The sequence below is a fragment of the Girardinichthys multiradiatus genome, chromosome 3 (genome assembly GCF_021462225.1).
Source record: "Girardinichthys multiradiatus isolate DD_20200921_A chromosome 3, DD_fGirMul_XY1, whole genome shotgun sequence".
In the NCBI taxonomy this organism is placed as follows: domain Eukaryota; kingdom Metazoa; phylum Chordata; class Actinopteri; order Cyprinodontiformes; family Goodeidae; genus Girardinichthys; species Girardinichthys multiradiatus.
Genome location: NC_061796.1, coordinates 32,935,113 through 32,958,676, shown reverse-complemented (window position 1 = coordinate 32,958,676; position 23,564 = coordinate 32,935,113). Strand labels below are relative to the sequence as shown.

Sequence of the window (23,564 nt, the reverse complement as noted above, 5' to 3'; positions counted from 1 at the left end):
CATTATTATTCTTTTTACTTTAACTGGCCTTTACTACAACTAAAAACAGGGACCTAACTGGTCCTTCAAAGAAAGAAATTCCCAAAAGACTAAATGAAGAAAACGAAAATGGGAGTGGCACAGGAGTGGGAGTCATTCTGAATGGGAGCGGGATGGGAGTGGGAGTCAATTTACCAGGAGTGGGACAGGACAGGATTTTTTTTGTTATACTGGCCTGGGATTGGGATGGGACAAGACATTTTTCTGTGGGAGCGGGATGGGACAGGAGAGAAAATCCACTCCCGTGTCACCCTCTTTGTATTAGAAAAACATGTCTGACTTAAACCTTTTAACCTTAGAGAATTTCAGAAAGCAGTACAGGATGTGATGAAATGGTTTAGTCACTGAACTTTAATTAAGAGTCATTTAAATTTCACCAATAAGAACCTCTTTCATAACCTCTTTCATAAAACTGAACTTTCCTGGATATATATGTCAGGCCAGGCAACAACTAAATGTTACATAGGGGATTTTGTGAAAAAAAAGAGCAGCCTAGTCTTTCATAATAAACAGATCATTTATTTTTGATCAATCCAGTGTCGGGTTAACCCCAAAAATTAACAAATAATACTTAAATAAAGGTATTTAAGGTTTATTTAACCTGATTGTTACATAATTTGTTCAGTAGCTTTGCATCAAGTGGAAAAACAATAACAAACCAAGAAAATAAATTTTGTTTAATAAATAGCACAAAACAAATCATCATTTAAAATTGAAATGCAGGTAACAGTTGTGTGAAACTGAACACCAACAGTGACAGTCCACTGAGCTGCAACGCCTCTGATCCAGAAACTGGAATCCCTGAATAGAGAAAAAGAAAATAAATATTTCCATTAAATTTAATATATTGCTTTTTATTGTTAGACAGAATCAGAATCATCTTTACTGCAACGTTTGTACAGACAAACAAGGAATTTGTCTCCGGTACACTTTGCTTTCAGTGAGGATTTTATTTGCAGTGGTCAAAAAAAGAAAATCTTTTTAAATTTACATATATACATATTTGACATTACAATGGAATATAATATCAGATCAGTCCAAGTATGTATGGTGTTATTCTGGAACGCTGTCAAGTGTTCGTCAAAGAAACAGACTGGGAGATGAAACTGTCTCCATGGCGGCTGATTTTAGCAGACAGCGCTATGTGGTGCGAACCTGAAGGTAAAAGCCTAAACAGTTTGTGTGCAGGGTGTGTGGGGTCTGCAGAGATTTTAGCAGCTCTTTTCCTGACCCTAGACCTGTATAAGTCCTGGATGGAGGGAAGCTAAGCCCTGATGCTTCTCTCTGCAGACCTGATTGTTTGTTGCAGTCAAGACAACATACTGAAGATATGTCTGTACCTGTAACTTCTACCGTCTTTGTGTCCTCAGCTGAGCGTCCTGCAGCGTTGTTCTCTGCGATACACGTGAAGTTCTGAAACGTCCCGGGATTGGAGGGAATCCACTTGAGGTGATTTGCGTTGACTGAAAGGTAGGTCCCTATGGGAAAACCTCCTCTGAATTGCCACCTGATAGTACATTCAACATTCAAGGTGCAGCTGGACAGGCAGGTGAACTGACTCAGCCTGCCAGGAAACACAACATCAGGTCCACTGATGGTCACGTTCCACGGATCAACTAAAAAACAGTCAGCAGTTCAGAACATGTCACAACATCAAAGACTTTGTGGTTACTTAATCTACTCCTTCAGCTGCATACTTACAGCTAAGCAGAAAACCCATGCTGTACACTCTCGTCTCTGACGTTTGGAGATAAATTTCACATTGGTAGAAACCAGCATCAGAGGAGAGCAGAGAATCAAAGTGAAGAGTGAGATTGTTCTGAAGAAACCTCATATTTTCGCGGAGAGTCACTTTCTGTCCGTCTTTGTACCAGACGATGTCTGATAGACCCTGGTGGTCTTTTGATGCAGAATCTTGGCAAACCAAACTGAGAGGCTTGTTGAGAGATGGAGTGATGTTTGGGGGACTGATTCGCACAGACACTGGGTCTGTAAAAATCCAAATGTGAGAAGAAGAGAACAAATACTTAAATTTATTTACATCTTAGTTATGCTGAAATCAATTAAAAATGTATTACATTCTTCGAAATAAAGGGTACACTCAGGTACTTTAGGTCAAAGCACATATGCTGTCTAAAAATGTAGGAAGTAAATTACTGTCACAGGTTGAGTAAGTTCAGTAGTTTCCCAGTTATGGATATAGGTGAAAGACATTTTGAAAACTTACAAAGTAAGACTTTTTTCTGCTTTCCAGACTTTGACATTATTATTTTTTCATGTGTACTGTTGGGACCACAGCCATGGTAACAACGTGAAAGGCCAATAGAAACTTTCCTGCAACTTTCAAAATAAATTGCATTAACCTACTTCCGGCACAGCCAGGAAACGGGCTAACTGCAGACTTCCTCTTCAACTAATCACCGCTCTTGCTACATCCTGCCCAGTGTTGCCAGGTGTACGATCATTATCGTATTTGTACAAGAATTGTGATCTCTGTACGATGTACGATCAATATTCCTAAAAAAGGCCAAATGTACGAGAATTTGACCATTCCGTGAATGTGTGGTTGTAATCAGTTGTCATCAGCCTGTCGCACCTGTCTGTCGGAGTTTTTTTGTGAACCCTGAAGGCATCTGTGTCCGGATTCGGAAACAGATGCTGAAAATTCCAGCCAATCGTGCTTTTCTAAATGTGACCTACGAGTGACGTAATACGTTGGCCTCAGAACAACGGCCATGATTGGCTGAATAGTCCACCACGCCCGCCCATGATTGAGGAAAAGAAAAAAGAAAAGAAGAAGCAGAGCCCAGCACTGTGGGGCTACAGCTGTTGATAAACCTATTCCATACTGACGCCACAAAGCTGCGAGTGTCCGTTAGACGCTATTCAACACATCAACAGACTTGTTATTTTGGTTATGACGAGTGTACGATAATTTCCCTCAAAATACGATAATTGTATGTCTCTACTACGATAATCCTACATTTCTCACCTGGTAACACTGGTCCTGCCTTTTCTACGCGGGTCACACAGGGACCTGGACAGAGTGACCCAGCGCACCAATGTCTCTTTGCTGGCAAACAGACATAAACTCTTCAACTGGATCCAAGGGTGTCATACGATCATCGATCATATGCTAAGTTAAGTACGGATGAATTACTGTCTGTGTATCCGGTATATTCATTCATAAAAAGAGATAATTAAGGTATAAGCTGTCTCTATGAAGTAGAGTGAAGCAGTTTCCCAGTCTGAAAGGAGGACAACAGGAGCCGCATCACCATGGTAACGTGCAGTGTGGTCAGCGAACAGAACGGGCCGCCTAGCCACTGCTCCAGAGGCTAACCCCTTTGTTCACAGAGCTTTCTTCAAACATTGTCGTCGCCCGGACAACTCCTCCTCAACACAATTCAAACGAGGTTAGGTTTGGGCAGAGAGATATTTAGGATGAAATGATCTGAACGTTTTTCATTTTATGAAGTTTGGTTTTGTCTGTGTTGAACTCAGCTATCTTGGTGCTAGCAGGCTATCTGCTCACCACGTGCTCAAGTATATGTTCTGTATTTGTGTTTTTAACGTTAAGACAAACTTGATTTAAATGGTGATTTTAAACAGAAGATAGATCATAACGCGCCGTCCGCGCTTATGCATTTTAACCCTTTATATTAACGGTAATTTAAAGGTGTGTATTTGATTCTGGTGCTAAGCTATCAGCTTCCTTTGTTAAGTTTAACTGCTAATAGATAAGAACACATGCTTGCTGTTAAAGAATATTTACCCAGAAAGGTTGTTAGTTTTCAAGCTAGTAAGTAATAGTCCCTAAACATTATATTAAGCCCCATTTCTCCAGAAAGATTTGGCTCTTTTCCAAAATATTTCCTTAAATATTTTACTATTTCCTTTAATAATATTTCTCTAAATATTATTTTAATAAATAAAGGCAGCTATTGAGACACCATTGAGAAATGGTCATCCAGAAGGTTGGTTTTCTTCAGCAAATCATTCTTTAAAACATTATTTCATTCAAATAATATTTTATCTGATCTTGCATTATGAATGGTTGTCTAAACGTTTGCTGATTATTGCCTAAGTTGATTCCAAGACTAACTTAACTTCACTTCCAGATTCTTCAAGATAATCCTTGGTTCTCAAACATAAACATTGCATGGTAATGTTGCATCACTCTTTTGGTCATGGTTTTCAATCATCTTTAATCAACTTGTTAATATTGTACATAGTCCATTAGTCTTCATTATTCTTTAATTCTGCTTGGTAGTTTAGTTGGATTGTTTTAGCATAGTAAAGAGTTTGTTGATTGAAATATGTTTGACTTTGAGTTGACTTATTTTTGTTAATAAATTCTTGTATTTTAAGAAATTGTGTAAATTAATTCCATGTGTGTGCAGAGTTTTGCTGTTCAATAATGTCAGAGCTCATCTCACACCTCTCTATTTTGTCCTAATACCATCGCCTTACTACTCGGTACACTTACTCCAGATCTCTACGATGGTGGTTGTACTGCTAGAGATTCCAGTTTTGGGACTGAGGACGATGCACTGCAGTGCCACTGAAACATCCTGTCCATCTGGTGTCCAGGTTACTGCGCTCTCATTGACTGTCCTGCCGTTAAAGGTCCAGCTGTAGATGCAGTTTGGAAAACAAGATGAAGAACAAGTGAAGGTGGTGCGGGAACCAGCAGTCACCCTGCCGGCCCAGGAGATCTGAACAGACACACCAAATCCCAGTGCACCTGTGAGAGAGGGAGGTTGTTATAATTGTTAACAGCTTAGGTATAAAGTGAAGATGGAGTGTTGTTACTTTTTTCCTGATTTAAACATCTAAATTAAGACCAAGGTTTAGACTATCTATTCTTTTTTCACAAGGAAATCTGCCTTTGAAGTCAAGCAGACACAGATGAGGTTCCTATCAACATTTTAACATCTCACTGCAGCATCTCAACGTTTTATATGGCAATTTAAAATAAGTTCATGTTTAGAAGCTAATAAAATAAAGTTTATTACCCATGAGTGCCAGCAGCAGAGCACAGTAAACAGTTTTCCAGGTGATGATCATAGTGAAGCTCCTCATCTTGACTTGAACTGATGAACTTGCATCTGAACATTTGATTCTTCATATATGAGATCACATATTTCACAACCAAAAAATTTACAAAGTGGTGAAATCATTGTGGTCCACAGAAGTGGAAGTTTCCCAACTAAAAAGTGGAAATGTGTCACCCAGCTGTGTTAAAATTGCACAACAGCTTTTAACTTAATGGTCTTATAATTTCTGACACCGCTAGATGACGCTATCTGACAGGAGCTGTTCTGTATTTGTAATTTATCCTCTTCAAATAACCGCCATGTAAAGTTTCTGACAAACCAAATTATTTTAAAAATAAAATAAATACATTTAAAAATATTCTGTCTAAATTTTTTAATTGGCAATTTATGCTGAATGTAATTATATATATCTAACTATATATATTTAAAAAACTTAAGAATATATTTTGCTTTGTATATTTACTTTAGGTAATTTAATGAATAATGTTCCTGTTAATACATAACTTTATTTGCCTTAATTCTTCATTCAAGCTTCATTCTATATTTGTCTGCTGTTTAAACCAAATTTCGAACTTTTTTCTGTAAGAGCAATAGGTCTCACATTAGGGAGAACATCCAACAGAGAAAAAGCAGCTTATGTTTTCTTGTAAGGCATTTAATTTACACTGAATTCATTATATTTATTCAATATATTTATTATATTAAACTGGTGTGTGAATCTTCATGCGTTTGTTGGTAGCATTCATGCTGAATAAGAAAATAAATCCAAATTCTATTGATATCTGACCTCATTTATTCATGAATGTCCTTGGTTCGATTCCCGTCCGGGGGTCTTTCTGCATGGAGTTTGCATGTTCTCCCCGTGCATGCGTGGGTTCTCACCAGGTACTCCGGCTTCCTCCCACAGTCCAAAGACATGCCTGTTAGGTTAATTGGTCTCTCTAAATTGCCCTTAGGTATATGAGTGTGTGCATGGTTGTTTGTGTGTTGCCCTGCGATGGACTGGCGACCTGTCCAGGGTGTACCCTGCCTCTCATCCATAGAGTGCTGGAGATAGGCACCAGCTTCCCCGCAACCCACTATGGAATAAGCGGTAGAAAATGACTGACTGACTGTAAAACATGTTAATTTATTGCTACAATATTCTTAGAGAAGAATATACATGAATTTGACTGATTGCTTCTTCAAACCTTTTTGATTATGATTTTTTTTGTTGTTGTGCTTCTTCAGGTCTGGCATTATGAACACAACCTTTCGAAACTGCATGAGAGTAAGAAAATAAAATTTTAAGATGTAAAATGTGGGCGTATCTTTGTGTTTTGACATTTTATTACAGTTAAAAAATATATATGCATTTGCCCATTTTTGGTGTAAATTAAATATCTGAATAATACGTTTTTAGCTATTTCTATCAGAGATTTTCTTCACTACCTTTATTTTTTCTTTTTATTTAATCTCCCTTTGTAATATTTTTAGATGACGTGTTTGGGAGGAAGTAAAACGTTATATAAACTTTATTGGTCAAGTTTGTGTGCACAAACAAGGAATTTGACTTCGGTTTTCATTGGTCACATCGTTTATCAACATTAACATGTACATGAACTTTGATGGCTTCCTATTCTTAATCTATAATGTTAATTTTGTTGATGGACCCACCTTTGCCAGCAATAGCAACTTTAACTATTCTGTAAATATCTTCCACAAGGCTTAGGAATGTGTTCATGGTTAGACTAGAAAACCATAAGTGTAGCTTCGGCTCTAATTCATCCCAAAAGTATTGTGGTCAGGATTCTGTTCAGGCCAGTCGAGTGAGTTTCTCCACACCAAACTTTATACACCTGCAGCCATGGAGGTGATTGTAACAGCAGTTTGTGGCGTGACCCAGTTCTTTTGGCAATATAGTGTATGTATAAGTACAGGGAAGGCCTGTTGTGTTGGAGCAGTATGCTTATTTATTATCTTCAGAACTCCACAATCATCTCCACTATCTTTAGTGGGTTAAGCTGCAGGTGGTTCTGAGTGCAACCAGTGGACCAGTTGATCCATATTCTCTCTGTATGCAGACTTGAAAGGGAGAATATGCTCTCCAGCCTCACCTGCTTCTGCCAATCAGTCAGGAAGCTCTTGATTCACTGACAGGTGGAGGACTGGCACCGGTGCAGGATATCAGGGTTGATCGTGTTGAAGGCCAAGCTGAAGTCTACAAACACGGTCCTAGTGTAAGTCCCTAGGTGTTTGGGGTGGCGCAGGATCAAGTTTAGACCCAAATTGACTGCATCGTCTGCCGACTTGTTTGTTCCAGTAAGAATACTGCAGGGGGTCCAGCAGAGAGCCTGTGATGACCTTCAGAGGCTTCAGCACCAGATGCTCAAAGAATTTATTGACTTTTGTGATTTTACATCAGAACAACATTACCTCATCAAGTTCTTTGATGAGTTAGAGCTCATAAAAAGAAATGCATCAATCTTTTGTTTAATCTACAACTCCGGGAAAAGTGTTTTATTTTGTAATGTGATATGATTCCTATTACTAAAATTTCTAATACTAACTTGATTAGTTGTAATAATTTGAAACACTGTCCATGACTGCAATGTCATTATAATTTAATACTGCAGTGACAAATAGACTGTGCTGATGTCACGTAATGACCTGACAACTAAATCATAAAGAGAACTTTACAGCTCAAATGACATTTACTGCAGTCCTGAAAGAACAATAAGGATATGTTCTGCTTTCAGACCTGAGAGCAACATCTGATTAATTATTAACCAAGACTGCCTAACAGCAATACTGAAGTCAGTCTAAACTAGCTCAGATGTGTTGGCTATAAACAGAGAGGTAGGATGAAAAAAAGCATTGCTATCTTTTTAAATATCACCAGAATTCACCTTATCTACTGCATGTGGTATTTGTTCATCTGAAGACCATTTTTTTTATTTTACCTGGACATTCTTTCCTTCTTTTTGAAACAAATAAAACAAGACTAAGGATAAAAGTATTTTGTTCAGAAGAGAAATCATTTACTAAATCTAACAGCTGATAAAAATGAGCACTGAACCTCATAAACTCCCACTTTCTTTTGTGGTATGTCTTCTTCCTGGTTCAAAGTCTGATGCTTTGTGCTCTCATTAAATCCTGGGAAATTGATGGAAGAGGGAGAATCTTAATCGTCTCAGGCAAAACGTATAAGGGGACGTTTTCTATGGCAGTCAGCTTGTTGCTTAGTTATTATTATTACTGTTGATATGATCATCATAGATACAGATTGTGTTTAATTATTTAAAAGTTTAATAGAGTACAAGTATGTGTTTATCCAGAATGAACTCTTCTCTGTGGGCAATAAAAGTGTTTGTAACATCGTATATGGATCACTTACTGATGGTACTGTATGTGGGTTCTGCTGTATCCCTTACTACTGTAGTCTTACATGGTTTAAGAAAATGATATGATCAGCAGATCAACACTTATGCTAACATATGTGTAAAAGTAGTTATTCAAAATGAATACATGTCTCTGCAGTTCTAATTTCCAATGTTGTTCCACAGATTACAGGTCAAAAAGGGTATGTCAGCTTTGGTATTGATTCTGGATACAGGAACTTCCAATGGGAATGGATTGTTTGGAGGACTAATATAGTGTAAGCAAAGTGGTGGTACATCATTAAACCTTTGAAAAATAAAACCTAACAAACAGGTCAAAGAAGGCTGCTGCATTTAGAAAAACTCTGTGAGCCAAATTATATCAGATTAATATCAACATGTAAAAGGTATAGAAATTCAATAAAAATGTAACTTAGGAATAAATAGTTGTCTTTATATATCACAATGTTGGCATTATTCTGACAAAATTCAATTCAATTCAATTAAAAAATACTTTATTAATCCCAAAGGGAAATTAAATGTTGTTGTAGCTTATACTATGAGGGTTTCTTCAAAGAGTCATTGTAGATGCTGATGGCTGTGGGCAGGAAGGATCTTCTGTAGCGCTCCGTCTTACAGCAGATCTGAAGAAGCCTCTGACTGAAGACACTCTGTTGTTGTAGGACAGTCTCATGAAGAAGATGCTCAGGGTTCTCCATAATGTTCTTCATTTTATGAAGAATCTTTCTTTGCACAATGATCTTCAGAAGTTCAAAAGGAGTCCCCAGAACAGAGCCAACCTTCTGTATTAGCTTGTTTAGCTTTTTTAAGTCCCTGGCTCTGATGCTGCTTCCCCAGCAGGTGATACAACAGACTTATAGAACACTGAAGGACTAAGCTTCCTCAAGAAGCACAGACTTCTCTGTCTCTTCTTGCAGTCGGCTTCACAGTTGCGTCTCCACACCAGTCTGTTGTCCAGGTGAACACTGAGGTATTTATTATATTGAAAAATCTCATTCTTGGGAACACAATATAGCATGTATCCTCTCTTCTTATGAGTTAGATTTGTTTTTGCACCTTAATAATAACGTGCTAAATGTACCGTACTGTTTTGGACTGTGTTCTATTCAGTCGACCATTATGGTGATTTTGCACAGAAGGTAATCATTACTTGAAGTCACTCCTCCTTAAAATGTTATCTGTAAACTACCTTAATTGTACACACATTAAAAAAACTCTATCAGCAGTCAGAGACGTTTCCCGATGTAATTATAAAACAGTTGTCCAACATATAACGTTTTATGTGTCCTATAGTCCTCATAGTCCATTCAGTTTTTTTTAATTATAAGTCACTCTTAATCATAATCATATCTGAAGCTAGATGCTCAACTTCAAATCAAAGCATTACCAGAAAATTCACATGTTTTATAGTTGGAAATAATTGTTTTGTTTTTTTTGGTAAATCAGTTTAGGCCCCCATCAAATGTGGGGCCTATTTCCTCCCCACCACACTACCTGCCGGTGGTTGGTGTCTCTGCCCGCTGGTGTCCTTGTGGTTCTCAGTATCTGGGACTGGGTGCTTTGGTGTGTGCTGGGTCACTCCCGGTGGCTGCTTGCCGGGACCTGGACCCCTGGGCTCTGTCGGGCCTCTGCTTGGGGAGTGATGTGTCCTGGGGTCTTGGGTCTCTGGGTCCATGGTTGGATCTGCTCGGGCATAAACGGCTGCCGGCGGGGCCTGTGGGCTCGTTGCTGGAGCTCCCTGGGGCTTCTGCACTGTGGCTGCTGGGTGCATGGTTCCCCTGGGACTCTTCCCTGTTCTTCTCTGGGGGGTTGCGGTAGTCCCGGCGGTTGTTCTCCTGGGGTTCCCGTGCTCTGGGGGGCCTTTGGATATCTGTGGCTTCTTTCACTCGCTATTGCATATTTGTATGGAGAAACCTTGTATACACAAGTGTGCTCACACTCAAACCCACAGGTGTTACAATTCAGGTGTTAACAGATACACAAATGTTCTATATTGAGCAGCAGTTACCACTAAGACATCTTACATTCATTAGTACTATGCAGTTTTTGGTAACAATGCTGTTATATATGTTTCTGCAGGTGTAGAAGCAAGCAGGGTGTTATCTTGTAATTTTTTTATCCTTCTTTCTCTCCTCCATTCTTTTCTCGTTCTCTGCCTTCTTCTTTTTGCCCCACCTCTCCCTTTTTCATGCTACTTCGTTTTTCCTTTTCGTTACAGTCCGTAACAACTGGAATGATCACAAAGCAGTTTCTAATAAAGTTTTTTTTATAAGGATCAAGCAGAGCATTAAAGCATCAGCCGTAATGCTCCACTTGTGAAAGCAAATCTGTTGGGCTTCTTCTTGGCTCTCAGACAACAATTATGAGTGCTACTCTGCCAGATAGGACACGGTAAAAAAAAGAAGAAAAAAAGGAAATAATAGTTTCTTTCATTACATTTAGGCTTTAATGTGTCTGTTCTGATACGTTTTTGTTGGGTGGTGGAGCCTCTAATGGGTCTGTTGAGTGCAGTCCTTTTACATTAAAGGTGCTATAGTTAAAATACATAATTTATATGGTTTATGCATCAACAAAGTAATTTCACACCAGCGTGACTGGATTCATTTGTATGATTTGATATCATTTACCTTTGGGATGCTAATTGTGTTTTGGTAGGTTGTAATCAGTGCGTTTCCTTTAAATGGAATTCTTTAGGTTTGTTTTTGTCATGTTTGGTGAGGACCCCAGGATGCAGCCGACTAGACATCTTAATTTGTAAGTAAAAGGTTTAATTTTAAGCGAAACAAAAAACTCACTCTTAGGTGGAGGCAGGAACAAACAGGCAAAACATGAGCAGGTCACACAGAGAAATGGGATCTATAATGTTTCCGCGAGAAATGAACAGAATGAGGGGGTATATGTATGGGGAGACACAGGTGATAAACAAAAGCTGATTGCTTAACAGAGACAGCAAATGAAAACAAAATCTGAAAATCATTTATTTTCGTGAATCAACAAATGTAATGAATGAAAAATAAGAGAAATCTAAATCAAATAAATATTTGGTGTGACCACCCTTTGCATTCAAAACAGCATCAATTCCGCTAAGTACACTTACACACAGTTTTTGAAGGAACTCAGCTGGTAGGTTGTTTCAAACATCTTGAAGAACTAACCACAGATCTTCTGTGGATTTAGGCTTTCTCACATCCTTCCGTCTCTATGTAATCCCAGACACACTAGATAATGTTGAGATCAGGGCTCTGTGGGGGCCATACCATCACTTCCAGTAAGTCTTGTTCTTCTTTACACTGAAGATAGTTCTTAATGACTTTGGCTGTATGTTTGGATTCGTTCACTTAGCATTTTGTAAATTGATAAAACTAAACAATCATCGTTTATATTTCTGAAAGCACTCTTTGTTTACAGCATTTTTTCACACCTGCCTAAAACATTTGCACAGTACTCTGTACATTTCAAGGCAAAGGTGCAATAAAATATATCAACATTGATCTATAAAGGTTAAGGTGCAGCCTACTCTGTCGGACAGGACACGGTAAAAGAAAAAGTTGCAGACATCTGTCTGTCTTTTTCTGAAGCTTCCCTGTTGCTCTTTGCTTCATTTTGTTTGATATTATGTGTACAGCCAGAGACATCCATAAGATGCTTTGTGAAACATGATAAAATACAACTCTTAACAAGAACATTGCAGTCTTTGTTGTTTCACTACATTAACAAAGTTAAATGAGGGATTGGGTTTCATCTTCAGTCTTATGGGTTATATGTCTGTATAGAACCCTTTGTAGAAAATATCCTATACTCCTTGGGAGTAGTAAGCTTTACTGCAACATGACTACATTACAAAACTTTCCATTTCCTCAAAAAAAAACAACCTAAAATCACAAATCAGAGAACATTTTAATCACACATTTATATCATTGTGGGGGGTTTTGTGAACTAGTCACTGTTTTAAAATAATTTTTTGCACTCAGGAAGAATCATGAAGGTTTTAAACACCGATTTCCAATGTATCAACATTCATGGATGAAACCAACAATAACTGACATTACTGCATTATTGCTTAATTTAGGACGCTAACATAAATATATATATATATATATATACACACATATATATACACACACACACACACATATATATAAATACATATGTGTGTGTGTGTGTATATGTATATTTATATATATATACACACATATATATAAGGGATTATTTCACCTCCGAAAGCCAAGCCAGGTCAAAACCTTTTTTTTGATGGTAACTGGACTTTGTCTCCTGTGTGTAGCAGTAGGTCTAACTCTCCTACTCCTGGTACATATGGCAACGATACAAGTACATAAAATAGCCCTAGTGTTTTATGCCCTGGCTCTGACAAGGAGCTAAAGTGCTTACAATATATGTTGTGATGGCCATTTATAATCTATCCAAATACAAATTGATCATAAATAACCACATGATATTTGAACATTTAACATTATTTTTTAAGTTGCATTTTAGGCATTTGCAGTTTTGCAGTTAGATGCTTTTTTTTCTTTTATCAGTTCAAAATCAGACATTTACTGTAAACTGGATGAGTCTGGTACTTCCTTATAATAGTGACTACAAATATTTAATCTTTGCACAATCACAAGATTTGTATGCTTCAATGTTGTAATAACAAATTAACAAGATACACCAAAGTCTGGGAAGACCCAACATTTTGCATTAGTAGTTTGACCTGCTCTATGCTCAAAATTGATTTGAAAAAATGTAAACTATACTTTATTCATCCCAAAGGGAAATCAAATGCCAACCAACACCGGCCAGCTCTGGCATCTAGGGTTTTGTTTATTTAAGTATAAGGTTTTGACATGCTTTGCTTCAGGCCAAGCAGTCAGATGTTTTTGGTTACAGCTGCATGTGGACATCATAGTAGAGAGGGGACAATGCTTTAGATTAATTATTGTTCACTCTAATGTCAGCATAGTTTGATGAGTCGCTCTCTATTCCCCGCTGGACTTTCCCATTATTTATATTCTTAGAAAACTTGACATCTGCATAGTTCAGCTCCTGCATGGTAAAAAGATAAATATCTTAATTAAAAATCTGCATTGTTGAATCCGAAACACTGGCTGCATTGTATAGCTTCAAACTAAGTGTTATCGAACTTACCTTTGACAGAGGAAGAGAAAACATCTGTCATTCCTCCCACACAAAATAACCCAGATTATGCTGATCATCAGTGTGTTACCTATTTTCTACTTTCACTATCAAAATTATTATATTGAACAGCAGCTTGTGGTTCACTCTTGGAATCCTAAACATTGCCACTATTTGTGTGGAAATATAATTTACTTTAAACATGTTTTAAGTTTCAGTTTGTTAGGCTGGAGCAAAAGCACACACAACAAACGTACCCTAGACTACAACAAATTAAATTACATTATCCAACAGTCCAATGTCACCTCAAAAACCAGCAGGTTTCATTGTCAAACCATCCTTCTATGTTTTTTTTTGTCTTTTTTTTTCTGAGGTTTACAATAAAAATTGTTGCTTTACTAGGCTCATTTATAGGTCTTGAAGTTTGTTTTGTTTAAATTTGTAAAAGGGTGCATTTAATAAATTACTTAAGGTTAAGTTATTTAAGGAAATATAATAAACCTCAGTAAAAAGTAAACATTCCTACTTTCCATAAACAGCTGTAGCTCCCTTTTAGCATTGGCAAAATGTTTTAGTTTTAAGTCCATGAACCAACTATGACTTGTTTCACTTTGCTCTGGGTCTATCTGTGCTTAAATATTTGATACAAACTTTTGATTAACATTACATGTAATATTATTGTGTGCATGAGTCAGTTAAGTGCAGGAGAGTTTATTACAGCTGATGTATTGGCATTATCATTGAGATTTAAAGCCTAACATCCCCTTTTGGATCTTTGGCACCTCGCTTAGACCATTCCCAGTAGTTTGTCCTCAGATTGGAAATCAATAATTAAGGCACCAAATTAAATACCAAACTGATATTAATGAAATGTTTGAAGTAAATTTACAAAAATATGTATGTCATCAGATAATGATCTACACAATTATGCAAGCAATGCCACCAGTTATTGTACAATTTTGCACAACTACACTGAAAAGTACAGAATTAAGCTCCTCAAATTCAGCATAGAAAGTCTGATTGACTTTCACCCTGAATTTAACTGCTACTTGAGACTGTGACTGTTTACACACATTTAAAACCAACACATTTAAGTCGAAAAGGCATAGACAGCCTCTCCATGATAAATGTTCAAATTATTATTATGCTAAAATGAAATAATTTATTACATTTACCAGGAAATACGTTTGCTTATTTGACCACAACCTTTAAGTACAAATGTGTACATGAACATGCATCAGAAAATGCTGTCAGAAGCTATGATGATGAAGTGCAGCATGCCTGCCAGCATTCATTGAAAGACAGTCATTATTTATTAACTCTGCAGAAAAGGCTGAAACAACAAAAAATCTCATGTAATCCAAAAATAAGTTAAAAATGGGGCTTTCATCTCCTGCATTCTTGGTCAAAATTGTTTATTTCAAAATGCATGAGTGTCCAGCCTCATGAAATGATTATTGTGTCAAACTGTCATCATCAACCTGAACAAACTGATACACACCTATACTAAATGTTTTGATATAGATACTTTGGCAATAAGAAATACTGTTTTTATTTTGAAATAGTAGGTTTTATAGGCTATGTTCAAAGTTTAAAATGTTAGTATCGTGACAACCATACAATGTATTTATATAAAAATAATATTTTACTATTGAGATTTATTATTATTGGTGATTTGTTTTACCTCATTAGTGCTTGCTGTATTATGTCGTCTGTCCCCTCCTATAAAGCAGGAAAGTAAAAATAAATAACATCAAAACAGCAAATATTGAACTGATTAACAGAAATAAACAACAGTTACACACCCACCTGTTATGGTTGAAGTACTTCTATTTGAGGGATTTCCGTTACATTTTCTGTTTAGAGAAAAAAATAAATTTAAAACACTGAATAAATGAGATGTTTTTTTTTAAATATTCCCCACATCCCCTATAATCCTACCCTACTTTTTTTATAATTATTAAAAACAATACAATCATACTCACTGCATAAATATTTTCTTACACTTACAATTATCTTTAATGTAGTACAAATAACAGCAAATACAGCCAACCCCAAGGTTATGATTATAACTACAAAACAGTGCAATAGCAACATATAACGATTATGACGTTTGTTAATTTAAAAAAAAATAAATTAAAAACAATAAACGTAAATTATTAATAACTATATAAGGTTGTTTTTATTTTCAGAGCACTTACTTTGTTTTAAGTATGTAGTACACTCCAAAAACAATCAGAGATGTGCCTACTAAACACGCAATTACAATTCCTGCAATGGCTCCAGCGAGTAGGGTGTTGCTTTCTAAAACTAAATAAAAAAATAAAACCATGTTTACAAAGCAAAACTGACAAGTTACACAATACCTTCACAGAAACATAGTATTTCTATACACAAAAGTAGTAGTATGAAACAGATAGGAATGTTGCTAGGAAAAATGTCTTTAACCATAACTCTACAACACATCGGTATCAGCCCATTTTTGTCATTTTTTAAAAATGTTGGTATTGGTCTGCTAAGTAAAACTGGACCTATATTAAAAACCAGTATTTATTACCATCTTGATGCTGTTTGTGTATGTGTTTCTGGAGGGGGAGGGGTGGTGGTTGTCCATGTGGTATTTGTTTAGGTATGTGACAGTTGCAAGACAGTAGGGAGGGTGTTTAACTAAAGCAGAGAAGCAATGTGGTCAGCAGTGTGGTCATTTTTTCATGGTGTCGAAAGGGTAGTGAGATACAGATCCTTCTCAAAATATTAGCATATTGTGATAAAGTAAATTATTTTCCATAATGTCATGATGAAAATTTAACATTCATATATTTTAGATTCATTGCACACTAACTGAAATATTTCAGGTCTTTTATTGTCTTAATACAGATGATTTTGGCATACAGCTCATGAAAACCCAAAATTCCTATCTCACAAAATTAGCATATCATTAAAAGGGTCTCTAAACGAGCTATGAACTTAATCATCTGAATCAACGAGTTAACTCTAAACACCTGCAAAATATTCCTGAGGCCTTTAAAACTCCCAGCCTGGTTCATCACTCAAAACCCCAATCATGGGTAAGACTGCCGACCTGACTGCTGTCCAGAAGGCCACTATTGACACCCTCAAGCAAGAGGGTAAGACACAGAAAGAAATGTCTGAACGAATAGGCTGTTCCCAGAGTGCTGTATCAAGGCACCTCAGTGGGAAGTCTGTGGGAAGGAAAAAGTGTGGCAGAAAACGCTGCACAACGAGAAGAGGTGACCGGACCCTGAGGAAGATTGTGGAGAAGGGCCGATTCCAGACCTTGGGGGACCTGCGGAAGCAGTGGACTGAGTCTGGAGTAGAAACATCCAGAGCCACCGTGCACAGGCGTGTGCAGGAAATGGGCTACAGGTGCCGCATTCCCCAGGTCAAGCCACTTTTGAACCAGAAACAGCGGCAGAAGCACCTGACCTGGGCTACAAAGAAGCAGCACTGGACTGTTGCTCAGTGGTCCAAAGTACTTTTTTCGGATGAAAGCAAATTCTGCATGTCATTCGGAAATCAAAGTGCCAGAGTCTGGAGGACGACTGGGGAGAAGGAAATGCCAAAATGCCAGAAGTCCAGTGTCAAGTACCCATAGTCAGTGATGGTCTGGGGTGCCGTGTCAGCTGCTGGTGTTGGTCCACTGTGTTTTATCAAGGGCAGGGTCAATGCAGCTAGCTATCAGGAGATTTTGGAGCACTTCATGCTTCCATCTGCTGAAAAGCTTTATGGAGATGAAGATTTCATTTTTCAGCACGACCTGGCACCTGCTCACAGTGCCAAAACCACTGGTAAATGGTTTACTGACCATGGTATCACTGTGCTCAATTGGCCTGCCAACTCTCCTGACCTGAACCCCATAGAGAATCTGTGGGATATTGTGAAGAGAACGTTGAGAGACTCAAGACCCAACACTCTGGATGAGCTAAAGGCCGCTATCGAAGCATCCTGGGCCTCCATAAGACCTCAGCAGTGCCACAGGCTGATTGCCTCCATGCCACGCCACATTGAAGCAGTCATTTCTGCAAAAGGATTCCCGACCAAGTATTGAGTGCATAACTGTACATGATTATTTGAAGGTTGACGTTTTTTGTATTAAAAACACTTTTCTTTTATTGGTCGGATGAAATATGCTAATTTTGTGAGATAGGAATTTTGGGTTTTCATGAGCTGTATGCCAAAATCATCCGTATTAAGACAATAAAAGACCTGAAATATTTCAGTTAGTGTGCAATGAATGTTAAATTTTCATCATTACATTATGGAAAATAATGAACTTCATCACAATATGCTAATATTTTGAGAAGGACCTGTAATATTGGTATCGGATGCATAGGAGCCTCTGATAAAAATGTATATGACTGGTTGTTAGTATTGCAGACCCTATCTAACAAGCTAGAAACAGGCCATATTAAATTTCGACTTAAACCAATTGTTCTTGTCAGATGAGATCAAAATCAAATTTCCTGGCATAAATAAATAAATTCAATTTAGTCTGAGTGAATGGTGGTTAAACAAGGTACTGTGGGGCTGAATACAAATACACTTTTTAACTGTAAATGATTTTGAAAACCACGTATTGTTCCTCTTCTTCACAGTTATATGCTACTTTGTGTTGGTCTGTCACATAAAAAAAAAGTAAACCATGTTACAGTTTGTGACTGTAGTGTAACTTACCGGCTACAGAGATAGTTATAATTTCAGATGTTTGATAAACTAAGGTTTTGTTGTTAAAGGCCCGACAGCTGTAGTTTCCACTCTGATTGCTCTGAATATTGATGAGTTTTAGCTCAGATCCGGAACTAGGTAGAAGGAGTCCATTCATCAACCATTGAAACGTAGCAGGAGGTCTAGAGTCAGCCGAACAAGACAGGAGGATGTCCGACCCTTTCTCATATTGTTTTTGGGATTGTGATATTCTTACATTTTCTGGGCCATCTGTAATTGTAAAGAACAACTATTATTAATGAATTCTACACAGTAACAACATAACAAGCTTTCTTAGTGTAGTGTTAGTTTAACATCAACTTCATCCTTAAAACCTAAATCTTTAGGTAAAAGACAAATATTATAACCATGTGAGACAGAAGTGCATATTCAAAGTGTTTTAGATCCCTGATGTCATTAATGAGATGATTATTGCTCCATATTCAACAGATGTTTTATAAATATGACGGTGTTTTACTTATTCTGATTTTAAAAAATGCGTTCTTTATGTATTTCCAAATTATGTAGAAATACCAACAAGCAACACCCATTTAAGCTTTGATGAACTGGTTTCATTGGCATTTCTTCCATTTCAAAAAGAGATTATTATATGGGTGAATATATAACTCACAGCTGACAGAGATGTTTACTTGATCACTGCTGGCATTGCTCACAGGATTAAACACACGACACCTGTATGATCCCCGGTCATATCTGGTCACATTGATTATAGTGAGATTTGATCCTCCATCAGTGATCTGAACTCTATCACCAGCTGTAACATCAGAGCTGCTGTTCATCCAGATGAAGGAGAGAGAAGATCCAGAGGAGGAGCAGGACAGATGGACCAAACTGTTGAACTCAACAAAGTCTGTACTTAGTGAGGAGATTCTTACACCGGAGACTGGTTCTGTTGGTGACAACAAACAACTTAAAGGATCCGTCTATAAAAGTGGAAAACCATCAGGATCAAATCCAGCTGATTTCTTGTCCTGATTTAAGATGGTAAATGTTGAAAGATTTGTGTTTGCACTTTCTACTAGTATAGGTGATGGATGGATGAATTTAAGAGCCGTGATTCAAATCTTTCTCCAGGACGAGTTGAAGTGCTGAAATTTTGTCTTACTATACTATTATTATTATTATTATTACATTATTATGATTCTTAATGTAGCAACCAGTAACTGTATTATAATCAGGTTAATTTGGGGGGCGCTGTAATTGTTCTGGACCACGGTCATGTTGAGGCTGTTATAATCTTATTTCAAGTCCTAGTAGTGATGCTACCACTTATTTTTACAACACGTATCTATTTATGAAAATGTTTTCATACCTACCATGTACAAAAACAGCTGAAGGCTGAGATGTCTGATATCTCAGAGTTTTGCTGTTAAAGGCCTGACAGCTGTAGTCTCCACTCTGATTTGTCTGAATGTTCATCAGTCTGAGCTCTGGTCCAGTATTTGACAGCTGGTCTCCATTCAGAAACCATAGAAATTCAGCAGAAGGTGTGGAGTCAGCAGAGCAGATTAGACTAATGTCTGACCCAATCTTATGGTGTTGCTTTGATGGACGCACTTCTATTTGAACATTGTCTGGACCATCTGAGTGTAGAAACAGCAACGTGTAAAGAAAATGAAATATTACTAAGAGGTAATGTGATAAAATAGGCATATTTGTGTAGATTGAAATCTTCCTAAAATAAATAGACTGTTAAATGAAGTAAGTCACTAGATAAAAACTATTATTTATTTTATTTACTTTAAAAGAGCTGAACTTTCCAAATTATACTGATGTGACAGAGTTTGTTGGATTATTATTTTAAAAAGAACTAGAAGTGTTTTCAATTTTTTCAGATCATAAAGATCATTGAAACTATTCAATGAGGTGTAATTATGATTTGATCTCTGATGGCTGCAAGGACATTTAAGCAGACAGTGAGCATATAGATTATCAACTTACAACTAACAGAGATGTTTACTGGATCACTGATGATAGAACTGACAGGATTAGACACACGACACCTGTATGATCCCCGGTCATATCTGGTCACATTGATTATAGTGAGATTTGATCCTCCATCAGTGATCTGAACTCTGTCACCAGCTGTAACATCAGAGCTGCTGTTCATCCAGATGAAGGAGAGAGAAGATCCAGAGGAGGAGCAGGAGAGATGGACCGAACTGTTGAACTCAACCAAGTCTGTACTTAGTGAGGAGATTCTTACATCGGAGACTGGTTCTGTTGGTGGAAACAAAAAGCTGTTGTCATCAAACAAAACGTACAACAAACTCTAAAGCAATCATAAACTAATGCAGTAATCCAGTATGAATTTGCGTCTTGTTATATGCCTCGGATTACCTGACCAAAATGAGTTTTACTTGAAGTACTTAACACTTGTGCAACAACAGGTTTGCTTTGGCTTTTAGCAACTATTAATAATTTAATTAATAATTATTAACACATTCATTAACAAAGTTTGAATATTTAATTTTAGACAAGCAACTTTCAATTTGTCAGGGATTCTTCGTGAATGACATCAGCTTAATGCAGTGGTATTATACAACAGTAGATGAAGGAGTGAATAAATACACCACAACTTCTGTCCAAAATATAACAATTTATTAACAAAATAATTCAATTTTAAGTAAAAATACTTAATACTTATTAGCTCTTTTACTAGGCTAATAACATTCAACTTGCCTACTCAGGAAAAATTAAAAGAATGAAGGAAACTAATAAACTATGAATAAAAGGGAACAATAGAATAAAAGTGAAACCAATAACCAATAAAATTATGCAATGATATCCCAGTTTATTGAGAATATGTTATGTTTGTTTAAAAACCAAAGTTTTTGGTTCTTAATAAGTTTAAAACTAATTAATGGCAACAATTTCTGTGTGTGCACACAACCAGTTCACAATGTAAATCAGTAGGGTAAATAAAATATTTGAATAAAGTAATATTTTAATATTATTATTTCCCAAATTAGAAATAAATTACCTTTTGTACAATTGATTCTTAATAGCTATGCTAACCAGTCATCAGAGGGAGTAATGGGCTACTAAAATGGCGACGTGAAATGTTTATGTACTCAATTTGGCGAACAGATCCTAAGCAGTTCAGTTAACAGAAAGCAAATATTTATTTAGAAACCGTTTAAGTTCCACATATACTTCTACATATCTTTAATACAAATATTAATGAATGCATGAGAGCTGGTGGCAAGCTACAGTCGATCTGTGTTGAAACCACTCATTAAACAAAACTTGTCGTAACTTCAAAAACAAACCAAAACAAATGTTTTGCATTAAGGCTAAATAGGTAACACCATTAGCAAAACAAAATGACAAAAAACATTTTTTAAGTGTTTTATCCTAAACTAATTTTCTCTGCCAGGCACAACCTCTTATGTGAACCCTTTTGGTGCACAGGAGGTCCAAAGGGGCAAATAGAAGCTGGGATGGCTATGAACAAAGCACCAAAACATCTGCTATCAGTAGCAGCCAGGAGGCGAAGCTTCTGCTCAGACTGGAGAAAGCGTGTAGCGTGCGAGGTTGTGGTTCAATGCAGGTTGTGGTTCTTCCCTCAGGGCAGTGGGAAAAACCCCTACTCCGACATAATAGGGACACCATCTCATCTTGAATCGTTTTCTTCATGGACCAAATTTCATTTAAAATAATTCACTGCTCAGTATAACACTGTGTTACAGGGGTGTATATGGATGGATAGAATAAAGATGAATAAGAGTAAAAGTTGAATAAAGTGTTTTTAAACTTTAAAGACTAAAACATGTTATTTTAATCCTTACTTTCAACATCTACTCACCATATATGTCCAGTGTGATGCGTCCTGTCTTTGTGTCCTCATCAGCTGGTTGAATGAAGACACCGTACTCTCCACTATCACTGAAGTCTAGATTCTTGAGTTCTAGAGATCCAGTAGATATGAAGAGGGTGATCCTACCTTCATATCCTGGTGCAGTAATGTTTGAAACAGGCAGTACAGTTATTATGGGCTTAGTGCCTGAACCAACAACATAGTGCCAGTTGATCGACAGAAATGGTGTTTCTGTTGGGTTCAGGTTTGTTCTGAACATTGCTGTCCCTCCAACAGAGGCATTTAGAGGACCATCTGGTAACACACCAAATCCATCAGATGAACCTAGAAGACACAGTTACAAGTATAATAGTAAAAATGGCTTAAAAAGCACAAAAACAAAACTAGATAACAATACAAGATTACTATATAAGGTCCTTAATGGAAAATTTAAAGTAAACGTCTACAAGAAAAATCTTAGTCAAATTGAGCTCTGTTGCTGTTTTGAGACGTTTAAGAATAATGTTCAGTTTAAGTCCATGATTATCAGAAGACAAAAATCCTGATTAAGGCTTGAATTCATTTTGAAAATATTTAACATTTCACTAAGAGAATCTTACCTGTAAAAGCCACAGCCACGATAAAAAGCAGCTGTAACATTGCCTTTGATTTAAATCTAGAGGTGTGACTGCGAGCACAGCTCAAAACCCAAACTGAAACATAGAAAAGCATTCCGGTCAATATCGGTGAACATAGTACTGCTGTAAATGATCACAGTATTAAGAGCCACCTTGAAAATATTCAGGACGTCATGACTGTTTGAGAGAAAAAGTTACCAGAGGGCTCCCTCCTGTGGTGAATATATTTTTTTTGCGTAATCTCAACACGTTCTCACTCTCAACACGTTACATTTGGACGCTTGGTCAGGCTACCCGATTAACGCATCGGGTTGCCCCTTCTCGTCATTATTTGACGTGCAGGATGCTCTCAATGACTGCTATAGAGCTCCCTGAACGTTGGTAACTGACGATATGGGAACAAGGAGGATGAGTCCGCTATCATTTTTTAAAAGGCATAAACAAGTGCTAAAATCCGTGCACAGCTGATGTATCTGTAATGTTTTAACCCTTTAGTTCATTTTACTTAAACTCTAAAAGATGTCTTCCGGTTTTCCGAATTAAGTCGTGATTTTACCTTCTGCTATGGATGGCTCTTTCTTTTTGGTTTGTTTTCTTAACAGAAACATAATTTAATATGGAAGAATTAAACCAGAGTCAAAGATGTCTTCATAACATCATGGTTAAAAATAACGCCTTATTTTTATCATCATACAAAATTAAAACAAAGAATACAGCAGGTGGCGGCTTTGAGGTTACACGCTCATGTACAACAGGTAGCGGTGTG

General features: G+C 37.1%; 2 protein-coding genes across 2 annotated transcripts; both read right to left on the bottom strand.

Moving 5' to 3' along the window:
- Positions 1–268: 268 nt before the first annotated feature.
- On the bottom strand, positions 269–5,154 carry LOC124866189 (carcinoembryonic antigen-related cell adhesion molecule 20-like). The gene is made up of 5 exons (XM_047361873.1): positions 5,058–5,154; positions 4,529–4,786; positions 1,741–2,028; positions 1,380–1,655; positions 269–840 (listed from the first exon to the last, which is right to left on the bottom strand). The coding sequence occupies exons 1-5, from the start codon at positions 5,122–5,124 to the stop codon at positions 746–748; spliced, it is 984 nt and encodes a 327-aa protein (XP_047217829.1). The 5' UTR covers positions 5,125–5,154; the 3' UTR covers positions 269–745.
- Positions 5,155–13,264: 8,110 nt separating this feature from the next.
- LOC124866059 (carcinoembryonic antigen-related cell adhesion molecule 8-like) lies at positions 13,265–22,883 on the bottom strand. Its single transcript, XM_047361697.1, has 10 exons — positions 22,781–22,883; positions 22,170–22,505; positions 20,303–20,581; positions 19,678–19,944; positions 18,972–19,250; positions 18,311–18,571; positions 15,817–15,925; positions 15,425–15,471; positions 15,300–15,337; positions 13,265–13,525 (listed from the first exon to the last, which is right to left on the bottom strand). Exons 1-10 carry the CDS (start codon positions 22,818–22,820, stop codon positions 13,412–13,414), a joined length of 1,770 nt encoding a protein of 589 aa, XP_047217653.1. The 5' UTR covers positions 22,821–22,883; the 3' UTR covers positions 13,265–13,411.
- Positions 22,884–23,564: the final 681 nt, after the last annotated feature.

Excerpts from the sequence above, each read along its gene's own strand:
- LOC124866059 (XM_047361697.1), bottom strand. The coding sequence starts at position 22,820 with ATGTTACAGCTGCTTTTTATCGTGGCTGTGGCTTTTACAG. Across the intron at positions 22,506-22,780 it reads CGTGGCTGTGGCTTTTACAG|GTTCATCTGATGGATTTGGT; the intron begins GTAAGATTCTCT and ends TGTGTCTTCTAG. Across the intron at positions 13,526-15,299 it reads ATACAGCAAGCACTAATGAG|GAGCTGAACTATGCAGATGT; the intron begins GTAAAACAAATC and ends TTTACCATGCAG.
- LOC124866189 (XM_047361873.1), bottom strand. The coding sequence starts at position 5,124 with ATGAGGAGCTTCACTATGATCATCACCTGGAAAACTGTTTACTGTGCT. Across the intron at positions 4,787-5,057 it reads TCTGCTGCTGGCACTCATGG|GTGCACTGGGATTTGGTGTG; the intron begins GTAATAAACTTT and ends CCTCTCTCACAG. Across the intron at positions 1,656-1,740 it reads CATGGGTTTTCTGCTTAGCT|TTGATCCGTGGAACGTGACC; the intron begins GTAAGTATGCAG and ends ACTGTTTTTTAG.